General features: G+C 49.5%; 1 protein-coding gene across 1 annotated transcript in view; it reads right to left on the reverse strand.

The window, feature by feature from the left end:
* nsl1 (non-specific lethal 1) overlaps positions 1–7,306 on the reverse strand; it is a 97,297-nt gene extending 89,991 nt beyond the window's left edge. Inside the window, exon 1 of the mRNA XM_089548950.1 lies at positions 5,553–7,306. Coding sequence (XP_089405076.1) covers positions 5,553–6,637 — 1,085 coding nt within the window. The 5' untranslated portion in view covers positions 6,638–7,306. The remainder of the gene's footprint in view (positions 1–5,552) is intronic.
* Between the last annotated feature and the right edge of the window lie 4,813 nt (positions 7,307–12,119).

Raw genomic sequence — 12,119 nt, forward strand, 5'->3', positions numbered from 1 at the left:
CTTATGTCATCTCGGCAACCTTGCGCTGCTCTTCCTTACAAGATAGATTAAATGATCGATTACAAGATTACAAAGTATGAAAGCTTTTGCCCACACTACCCTTGTTAGACCGATTTTAGAATATGCAAGCACTGTTCGGTTCCCACAATCTATCTCCAACATCACTCTGCTTGGGAGAGTGCAACAAAAAACACTGAGGTTCATCCATAACAAATACAAACCTACTGACTCCCTACCAAACTTGCAGCATCATATGGCCTGCCATCACTATCATCGATAGTGACAGAATATCCGGTAAGTTTTTGCACCAATTGTTGCACAAGAAAATATAAATAGGCGTTTATTTCTTAGTCAAGGAAATAGCAGCATAAGCATGCACATACACCAACTGACACCCTCAAGCATTCATTTTTCCCCTTTGCTATAAGTGAATAGAATAAACTTGATCCATGGATTATCGGGGTTTAGCATTCCAAGGCTACTCTGGCTATGAGGGCCGTAGTGAAGGGCTGTGAAATTTTCGACCACCTGGGGTTCTTTAACATGCACTGACATCGCACAGTACACGTGGGCCTCTAGAATTTCGCCTTCATCGAAATTCGAACGCCGCGGCTGGGATCGAACCCGCGTCTTTCCAGTCAGCAACCGAGCGCCATAGCTACTGAGCCACCATTATCAGCAGTTATACTGCCATTCTTTCACATACCTCAAGTAACCTAAGCACCAACTACACGTCACAGCCATCGCTCGGCTGATGAAAACGACACCGAAACAGCACCAAAGAAAAATTCAATTATAAATTATGCAGCAGTCGTAGGCTAACACCATGGTATGATCCATGTATACTAATGTCTAACGCATCATCTGAAAAAGAAAACATGCAAACATCAAAAATTCAGAACAGGGCTGCAGATCTCACCACACAAGCATGTATAGCCATTATTAGCAATTCCATTAGGTGTTCAGTACATTTTGTGTTGTGGCCTGTAACTTTGTTGTTAACGGGCCGCTGATGGAAACTTCTTCCCAATTTTGTTGCTAACAAAAATTGATCTCGTGCCTTTTTCTAGCTACGCACATTATGTCTGGCAGGAAAAAATGCATTTATCGGCCAGAGAGTTTAATTCAAAAATTTTCTGACACTTGATTAGAACTCCGGACACCCAGACCAAGAAACACTGCATGTTCACTGCATGCAAGTGAATGGCAGTGCGGCCTCGTCTGACAGATCCACACAATTAATGTCCTGACACACCTCAGCTTGAACGCAAAAAATGGATGGTGACAAAGAAACCGAAAGGAGCCGGTCGCACTATAACTGCCAACCTCAGGGCTGGCACCAGAATACTGGTGGTAAAGGAGAAAGGAGGGACAGAGTGAGGAGGAAGAAACACGTGGAGAGAGGAGTGCATAGCGGAAGCTATTCACAATACTTTACACGCCTTGAACTGCAGCACAGCAAATGGGACCTGATGGCCGAGAGCTCGATGATAGTCACAAGGCTGGTCAGTGCCTTACTTATGAGGGATACGAGCACTGCCAGAAAGGCGCATGGATGCACAGTTTTCAGAGGAAGTACCCTCTTTGTCATCAGAACACGGTAAGCTATCAGCAGAGGCCAACTTCTATTTGTCGTTGATGTCCCTTTAATGGCAATATGTCTAGTCATTTCTCAGCACTTCTGAGCACTTTGGACCGCAGCGGTGGCCTAGTCGTTTGAGCATCCGCCTCGCATGCGGGAAGTGCGGGGTTTGATCCCCAGTGCCGCTAGGTACCCACTGGCGATATAATGGGTACAAGCTTTCCCCTGGCCTGGTGCTCGGCTTCCTTAGGGTGAAATGCTTTGGAAATGGGTCCTTGACCCCACCTTGAGAAGACAAAAATACCTTGTGCCATGGCATTCTTTGGCCACAGATGCCCTTGTGCTATAAAAATCCACCACCATCATCATCATCATTTCTCAGCACTCCAGAGTAAGTTCGCAAGCCCTATTGTACTGAAATGCTCAACATCAGGCATCCTCGATGTGATAAGCTGGTTCAGTGGAAAGAGGGAAGAAATCCAAGGCACTGAGGAAAGTACCTCACCACTGTTGCCCAACATTAACAATACATACTATCCACGAATATGAAAGCAAGGAGCATGCCTATGAGGGCTGAAATGCATTGCATGTGAATTAGTCGCATGAAGCACCAGAAGTTTATCAGCTAGATTAAAATGAAAAATGGAAAACTACTACTACGCCTGGGTAGCTTTAATACAGTTCTGGTAAGGGGACGCATTTTTGCTTCAATGCTTCACTCTGTCTAGGAGAGACACACTGGTACCTCGGCACTGTTCATCAAGACCATGCAGAACCCTTGCCTGGTTGTACACAATTCCGACATCCCACCCCCTCTTTTAATGAGTGAAGATTTGTGGCAGCTTTGAGATTTCAAACTCCTTCCTTCTACACGAGGTGTTTGGTCTACCTTGAAAATGAGCAGGACATGGTGATACAAAGAAAAGATAACCAACCATGAGTTAGAGCAACAGAAAAGACTCCAAGCAAAGGGAAATGTAAAACGGGCAGGCAGAGAGTAGACTAAGGACACGTGATTACGAAACCTTTTTTGATCTGATCACATGCGTGCTGCCAACGACACAAACTGGTGATTTCACTTTCTTCGCCGCAATTTAAAGCTAGCTCCCTTCTCCATAAAATTTATTACCTTACTGAGCCCTTCACAAGCCAAAACTCGAATATGCATCAGCGATTTGGTAACCACAGCAATCATTCTAGCTAACACCATTGAATCATCACACAACCACACAGCCCAAAACACCGGACTAACATGCTTACTCTCATTCTTCCGTGTTAGATTCCAGACTATTGTTTTCATAAACTCAATCATTCACAGCCATATACCGTAACTTTCATTATCGCACACACCCGGCATACAGTCGTCAGGGCTCGATACTTGTTGAAAAACAAGCTTTAATTAGACTGTCCGCACTCAGTACATAATCATCTGCAGAGACTAAGTGCAGTCTGCAAGTCACATGGGCAGCAAAATATGTTTTTTTGAAATTTCTTTGGCAAGTATGTTTTTCCTTCCCAATGAACAGAAAAAATTACACAAAAATTACACTCTCTTACAACCAGTCATGATCGGCATTATTTAGGGTGTTAGTGCAAAGCAGGTCCATCTTTTCAATATTGACAAAAGGCTCATTTTTGGAATCTTCACTCTCTCTGCTTGAAATATGCCTTTAGGCTCCATCGGTAACACGGATTCACAGCGGAGAAACATACGTCAGCATGTTGTGTTCGCCATTATGTTATCAGCCAGGCTGAGCGCATGCCTTACGATGTCAATCACCAATGATCAGTGTGCCGTATTTTTTTAATGTGGGCTGTAGCGAGGATTGGTTTGGTTTGGTTGTATCGGTTTTATGTTCCAAAGCGACTCAGCCTATGAGGAACGCCGTAGTGATGAGCTCAAGGTTCATCAACATGCACTGACATCGCACAGTACACAAGCCCCTAGCATTTTGGCTTCGAAATGCGGCCGCCATGTCTTTCGGATTAGCAGCCCAATGCTTTAACTACTGAGCCATTGCGGTGGCTGAGGTTGCAGGCAGATGTGCGATATTAACTGCCATGACAGTGAGAACTGAGTTGACATATTATAGTAAGATATTTAGAAAAAAAGAACTACCGTATAGTTCACACAGAATAAGGTTTTAACATTTAAAGGTCTATTCCGAGGGTTCTTGAACAGTTTGAGTTGATAATCATATCAAATTCCTTAAAGTCCAATTGCCTCAGTACAAAAGAGTTTCTCTAAATACAAAGCAAGTGTTGAAAAAGATGACAAAAAAAACAACAAGAAACTGAAACCAGGTTTTAAAGAAACAATAGACATCTTATGATGTTACAGATACTGCCATAAAACCTGTCGTGTACGCATTGATTGGATAAACTGCCGAGTGTAACAGAGTTTGGGTCATTACTTGTCTGAAGTGACCAAAAGCCAGCTCAAAATTTTATCCTTCAGCAAACACGAGTGAATATCGACGGCCATGCGGCCTGTTACATCACACAACCCAGGCACAACACACAATGAGTAGCTTCGTAAGAAATGCCACACCCCCTTTTGTAGTGTCGGTACTAGAAGAGATTTTAATTATTACAAAATTATGTGCATTTGACCCTTATGTATTTATACATATAATTTTTGCTATGCCAGAAATTCATTGTTACATGAACTTAAATGCACGGATCCCGGCTAAATTTCAGCCTGGGTTCAAGACGATGACGCAAATATGGCTTGGCAACAAATTTTTCAGAAAAAGAAAACGACCAATAACTTATGCCAGTGACTCACAAATGGGATTCCGCTTGTGGCCAACAGCGCAAAACGTACCGCGCCTCTAAAACAACATCGCTGAAGGTCAAAACCGCCTGTAAACGTCGTAGAAAACGACACAGCCCTCAGAAGTGCGTTCATCGGGAAACAATTCGCGATTCCCGTTCACAAGACCACCGGCGATCATGTTTCTTTACGTGTGCCCCGACATACGCGTCATCGCAAAACCTAATGCCAAGAAAAAAGCACGACGAAAATTCCTGCGCCCAACCATAGCAGCCGGAAACATTTTTTTGAGGAAGCGGCGGCTACACCAGGAAGAAAAAAAAAATCCGAAAGTACAAAAAAACAAAAAGCAGGCCGGCCGGCAAGGACGACACAAAAGGCGCCCGCCGCCGCTCACCTCCGCTAACCTTCAACGGCGACCCAGAGAGCGAGCATGCAACGACTGCGCAAAAGATCCTTCGCATACTGACGCCGTCCCGCCAATTCTTCGAAGCGAGAAAACGAGTGCGAATATTTAAGCTTTAGCCTTCACGTCACGCAGGTCACCACAAAATGACGTCAATGTTATTTAAGACCTGCCCAGGACAGCTTTTATTATTTTAATGTCACGCGGAAATGTGCGTTGAAACCCGTTTCGCGGCGGGTGACGAAAATACAGGACCCAAATAAATTTCACCGTGAAACACAGGAGATTTGCGCGGTACTTTTAAAGAAAAACTGACGCAGTGGCAATATGCGCACGCGTTTCCAGCGTGCGCAAGTTCCCGAGAACGATCCACAATTTGGGTAGCATATGCTTGCAAACCAACCGCTGCCGGCTCACTTGGCTGATCGATCTGCTTCGCAGAGCGCAGTAAACAGCTGCCCTCCCAAGGCCCGCGATAAAGAGAAGCCGTGTCGTTCCACGAACAACATGAAAATGAAATCCCCATCATTACAGAGACGGGCCGAAAACACTGCCAAGCACAGATACAAATCCAAAGAGATCGTGTTTACGTAACACAGTCGTTTTGAAACAGCGTCATGTAGCGAAGGTGAAACCAAGGCGCATGAGGCTCTCGATAAAAACTGAGCAGTGGCATCAGGCGACACACAGCCCTCAATGCAAAAGTCGGCGGTTAGCTTCGCGCGGAGCGCCGATCGCAACGGCGAAAGCGCCGGGCACACAAAGGATAGGAAGAACCCAGTACTCACATGGACGGCTTGCGCTCGACGGAGGTGCCTCCCGGCGTCGTTGGCGTCGCGGCGGGTAACGCCGGGCTGTTTTCCGCTGTGTTCGTCGGTAACGGCTGCTGTGGCGGCAATCCATGCAGGGGGGGAAGGTTCCGGGCCGCGTAGGGCGTCGGCGGCAGCTCGTCGTCGCCGCTCTCGCCGCCCGAGCTGCTTTCGGTGGCGTCGGAGTCGATGGCGCGCTCCTGGTGCGCGAGCGTCGCGCGCAGGGTTCCGGAGACGCGGTCCCCTTCGACCCGGTCCTCGGCGCTCAGCCGCAGGTCCGTGGGCGCGCTGCCGTGGGACTCTTCGAGCTTGCGCACCAGGCTGACGAGCGCGGCGGTCGACAGGTTCTTCACGTCCTCGCTCTGCAGCAGAAGCTCGGCCTTGATGTCGGCGCTGTCGCGCAGCTTGCGGTGCAGCAGCCTCTGAGGCATCAGGCAGGGCAGGCCCAGCGAGGTCTGCTGATGCTCGAAGAAGGCGGCCATCTGGCCGGCGGAGTGCTGGACCGCCTGCCGCAGCTGCAGCCGCCGAAGCCGCCTCTCGAGTCGTTCGGCACGCCGCTCGAGCAGACCGCGCCGCGTCCGCGTCAGCTCCAGCAGCTCGAGGCTGCCCGGCTGGCGTCCGGGCTCGCTCGGCGTCGCCGCGTCGTCCTGGAGCTCGTGGGGCCGCGGCGGCACCCGGGCCGGCGGCGGCGTGGCCGGCTCGGCGCGGTCTTCTCCCGGCAGCAGCGGCGCGGCCGCGCTGCCGTTGGTGAGGCCCATGACGCGGTTCATGGCCGCCGCGGCATGGGCGGCGCAGTGGGCCGGCGCCTGCTCGCGCAGCCGGAGCAGCTTGACATTGGCGAGCGCCGCGAGGCTCACGCTGTCCCAGAGGTGGTGGTCTCTGAACTTTCCACTGCGCACCTTGTGCACGAGCCGCTCGGAAGGCGGCGAAACGGGGTGGCCGCACACGCTCGACGAAGCCGGCGAGTGGGGCAGACTGAAGCTCTCCGCTTGGCTAGCCGCTTCCGTCAGGGCGGGGGCCATCGCTGCTATGCAACATATCCTGAACGGCACCGGCGACAACATGCAGGCGGCGATCCCATGCGGTCCCCGGCGCGATCAATCCTGCGGGGTCGCGCGCCGCGGGGCCCGCACACGCGAGGTTCGGGCGGCAACACGCACCACCGGGTCGCCCCAAACGAAAGACGCGAGCCGCCGGCGCACCACGGGGCGAGAGGCTCGACGGAGCGCCGCCGCGGCGGGCCTTCTTGCGGACTCACCCGTTCCAGATCGGTTCCATCTCACAGGTGTGGGCCGACGAACATCCAGAAAGCACATCCAGCGGTTTTCCACATCCAGGTGCGGACGCGAGCTACAAACCAGATCCGCCGGGAAGGGCAAACAAAGAAAAACGCCAACCACGTGACAGACACGTCCCTTTCAACCGCAGTTAGGTTGCCATCCAGCGCTCGATGCCTACGACGAAGCGAACCACAAAGCACCGCATATCGAATAACCCCGGGGCCTGGCCTCGCCGCAGCGCCACGACGAATAGAACACCATCTTCACGACCCCTGGTATCACATCCACATTCGCTGCACGGACTCGCGCTCAACGCGCACAAAACATTAGTGAACACTAGGAATGGCGGACATTTTCCTGAATCTCAAGCTCGCAGACAACAAAAAAATTTCTCTACGGCGTATGGCGTCATTTGCTTGGGTCCCCCTCCTAGAAACGCTATCCCCATTGGCGGAGTTCTCGAGGCTCTTCCTTTCACCGCCGCTCGCCCCCAACAGCGCCGCCTACCCTCCCCGCTGCTTCCCCACAGGTGCTAAAATTTTGCCACAGCGTTATTTTCGCGCAGAAAAAAACACTAAACTCGTCGATTCCAGTCCATGAAAGCAGAGAAAATGCCCTTGCCAAGATTTAGCCTAGAACGGATTCAAACAACGCCTTTGGCGGCAGACGATGGCGTGGCGGCTGTTCTAGCCATTCTGTCAAGCACGCGCACCCCCCTGTTTTTGTTTATACTTCCTTATTATTCATGTTGCCGACAAAACAATTCTACAATACAGTATGTTTTATTTGCAGAAAACACACATGTCACAGCTGTGCAGTTATTATTATGTTAATTTATTGTCACGAACGCTGCTCAGAAGCCGCAATTGCAGTGACAAGTTTCGATTTCTCCGTTTCACTGCAGAGGGCCAGCACGTGAGGAGGTGCGTAACGCGCGCAACGCTGCTTCTATCGCCACGTCCGCTGTATTTCGTTTCACTGTACTGTGCAACTGAGCAGATCGCAGGGTCATTCCAGCAGGCGACGTTTTTAGGCGGACGCAATCGTTCCGATGCGCACTTTCCTCTCCTGAACAACGGTGGCGGCACCTGTCGTCGTTCTCGGAAACCATCCCTGCGCCTTTCTACATTTTCTTTTTTTTTTTCGCAGCAGGTAGCGCGTCGCCTAGACCGCCGCAACCCGTTACGGACTTGCGGTACATGTCGCGAGCGTTCGCAAAATTTCCCCGCATTTCGAAGCAGCGTGTCCGCGGTGCTTTAGCAAGGTCTGCAGGCTGGAGGCATTATCTGTTTATGCTCTCTGTCTCGAACACTGAGGTCGTCAGAAAAGGCGTCGCTTCAAGTGCGCCTCGCTTTTAGAGCGCAGCTCTTTGGCGTCCGTTCCTGGGTTTTGCGTCGGCGTCGGCGTCGGCCTCGTAACCAGCTCCGCCCCCAATGTCACGCTTTTCAATTGGTCGAAATGCTCGTGACGTCACAGTGCGCGAATTTCAAATGGGGCCAATTGTACTTTGGCTAGTAACCATGCAACCAATCAAAGGGATCGTATAGTGATGCTGCAACTAAGTTGGACTGAGTTTAGTTAATTGCTTAATTAATAAATTAGCCTAATTAATATAGAGGAGAATGAAGAGGTCAGAAGAAAAGACGCGCGCCGCAGCGACAACAGCGTCCGCGGAAGAAGACGCTGCTGAAAAAAACAGATAAGTACGAAGCCGCGTTCCCTCCACCACCACGCACTTCCCCATTCAGTAAGACGTTGCTCGTTTCATATACGTTGTGTCGAACATCCTAGACAGTTCCAACAATTGACAGGTTAATGACAGAACACGATGGATAGAAATGCAATAATATAAATATGAAATAGCCTAATTAACCTTTCTAGTTAGACCGCATAAATCAATAAAACCGAGAACGAAATTGGTCGAGTTGGGGAATCGAACCAGGGTCTCCGGAGTGAGATACGAGCACGCTAGCCACTCCGTAATGCCAGCTGAATGGTTTGGAATGAACAAAGGCGCGTCTAGCTAATACGGCGTCTTCGTTCACTCCCATCTTCCCCCTTTCCCTTACGGCGATGTGCAGGTGTCCCCCCAGATATGCGAGAGAGATACATTTCCTTTCCTCAAAAAAAAAATTACCGTCCAGCAAGGCGTACAGCCGAATTGGCGATGGCGTTCTGTGGACTCCCTGGCAGCGTTGCAAGACGCTGTCGCGTTCCACTCTTACAGGCGAAGCTTAACATGTTAACCACACATCAGTAACACACGCAGACAGCCAATGGACGCGTCATTCGCTGGCAGCACTTGATTCATCATTCACAACCACATTCATAACGTACGCTCCCTTGCCGCACATGCCAAGGACGTACACCACGATCACATTCTGCGCCATTCCTCTGTACATTGCTTTGCTGAAACCTGGATGGATCCCGAAGAGCCTCTCGAAATCATAGATTTCCTATACTGCTCTGGTGCTCGCAGAGACCACAACAGAGCGGCGGGAGTCGCTATCTACTTGCGCACAGGTCTCTCTGCAATACCAGTCGAAATGTTTGCCACGTCACATGAAGTTGGCGAACTGTGCGCCGCAAAGTTGCCCAACGGCTTGCTGGTAGTAGCTGCCTACTTCGCCCCTACCGCACTCACGAAAGACGTCGTGAACTTCCTGCAACTCGCATTAACCGTCCATCGATCCACACCGATGTTAGTAGTGGGGGACTTTAATGTTGACATAAAGACAAACAGCAATTTCCTAACACTTATGCGGGAGAACATCCCGTTCCTCTCGCTCGTAACGCGTCCCACGGCTGTGACAACCTCGCGAGGCACTTGTATAGATCTCGTCTTTGAGAATCAAGCATTGGTGTACCAAGTCGAACATATATCAGTCTATTTCTCCGACCACAAAGCTTCCTTCATGACTGTCAAGAACTGTTAGTGGAGTCTTTGTTAAAGGAATACGTGTGAAAAATAAAAAAAAAATTCTGTGACAGCGCATACATGTGTTGCTCGATTTCTTTGCCTCAATCTATCGAAAAGGTGAAACAGCTTATTTGCTGCGCTCAAATTTCGCATTAGGAAGTAACGTAATCGTCGGTAATTTTTTATCGCATATTCTTCAGGGGATGTCACAGCCGGAAACGTAAACTGATTCCAGCTTTTACTGCGCGTGATTTGTCGTGGATTTTCTTCATAATAAGTGTAACAAAACGGCCGTCTGAGATTATCGAAAAAACCAGACGTGCAGAAACTTGACCGAGATGACGGGGAAAATGTGAAATGGCCTGAACAAATCGCAGATGCTAAGCACAGATATGCGCGCGCAGTTTCTTGAGGCGCATTTCTTGGCTTTTGAAAATATCCGAGTAAGGCCACGTTTGCGTACCAAGAAGCGTCCTCTCCCTGCGGCAGCAAGTGCGCGTGTTGGAAAGGGCAACAAACAGCGATTTAACAGCTCGCTTTCTCTATCGCGTGTTGCGCAAATAAACGCGCGCGGTAGAATGCTTCTCCCAGCTAAACGGGCGCATTGTTCGAGCTGAAATTTCGCAGAGAAGTGGATGATGATGATGAAAAGCCTTTATTTAATAAAAGAGGTGAGGCTTTCTTAAAGAGCCCCGCAATGGGTGGAGTCCCTATTCCGGGACCCCATTGGTCGAAGCCGCCAGCTTAGCCCTCTTGACCAAAGCCTTTTGGGCCTGAAGGTCCGAGCAGCCAAGCAGGGCCGCCTCCCATTCCTCTCTGGTAGGGTTGGGGTGGGGGGGGAGAGCTGAGTTGCGCTGGCAAGCCCAAACCATGTGGTAGGTGTCAGCCACCTCGCCACAGTGTTTGCACCTGCCAGTGAACGCGGGATCGAAATGTTTTAATACTGCCGGGCACAGCATTGTATTAGTGAATAGTCTAAGTAGAACGCGTTCGTTTGCTTTCCCCAGTCCCTTTGCAGGGGCTGGGTACACGCGGTGCCTATCCTTATAATAAGATGTTATGTCTTTACCTGATTCGAACTTACCTGATTCGAACAGAATAAGTCGGATATTCACATCGTCTGCGGCGAAGCCGCTCTGTCACGATCGCACAGGTGGCGCCATCTCGCGTGTTGGTGGTGAAGATTCGGCAAAGGAGGGGTCTCGGGAGGTTTGGAGACACTCTTTCAACTGGTTTTTTAATGGTCACAGAAAACTTAGCTTGGCCAAACTAAATTCAGCAAGTTAAGTTTTCTGTGACCATTAAAAGATCAGTTGAAAGAGCGTCTTCAAACCTCCCGAACCTCGCTCCATTGCTGAATCTTCACGGCCAACAAACGAGATGGCGCCACCGGTGTGATCGCCGACAGAACAGCTTGATTTCCTTCGTCGTCGCCGCAGACGATGTGACTATCCGGATTATTTTGTTCGAATCAGGTAAGTACCCCAAGCAAACGTGGTATAAAACAATTCTGCCGACCAGATGCCACTTCTCTGCGAAATTTCAGCTCGAACAATGCGCCCGTTTAGCTGGGAGAAGCATTCTACCGCGCGCGTTTATTTGCGCAACACGCGATATAGGGCGGCATCGGTGCGCGAGGCGAACGATTACGGTATGGCATGGTTTACGCAAAAAGCGTACAGGTGCTAAAAGACGGAGACAATACACACACAAGACAGGACTGGCGCCAACTTCAAACTAAGTTTATTCATGGAAAAACCACTTATAACCACACAAGCAGGCAAAAGATAACAGAAAAAAGCATAACAGATACAAGGGGTGATTTAACAAAGACACACATGTCAAAAGGACCAAAGCAATGATTATAACACTGACAAAGACCCACTAAGAAAATTAATCTCTTCATCTGACAGCGACACCCAGACAAAAAAAGAAAGCATTGGAACCAAATGGATTTCCAACTGGTTCCAAAAGGATCCAGTTGTTTCCAATTGGCTCCAATTGGAATGCTGTTCCAATTGGATGGTCCAAATGGACTATCCAATTGGACCAGTTGTTTCCAATTAGTGAGCCCAATTGGTCTTACCCATTGCATCCAACGGACCGCCCAACTGCACCCAATTTCTCCAATGAATGTTTGCATATTTGACAAACAAGGTAGAACTAATATGGTTCTTATAATAAGAGCTATCAGCAGCTTAACCTACTAAATTGTATTCATCATCTGCATCACCACTGCAGCTGAAATTAAATTAAATAACTGCGCTCAGTGGGCAAGCGCCACTGAGCATGAGAGCCTCATAAATTGGGTATATAAGTTGGAGCAGAAGTGTGTTCTCTGGATGT

Source organism: Amblyomma mixtum, chromosome 6, assembly GCF_055824585.1.
Source record: "Amblyomma mixtum isolate Tamu chromosome 6, ASM5582458v1, whole genome shotgun sequence".
NCBI classification, from domain to species: Eukaryota; Metazoa; Arthropoda; class Arachnida; order Ixodida; family Ixodidae; genus Amblyomma; species Amblyomma mixtum.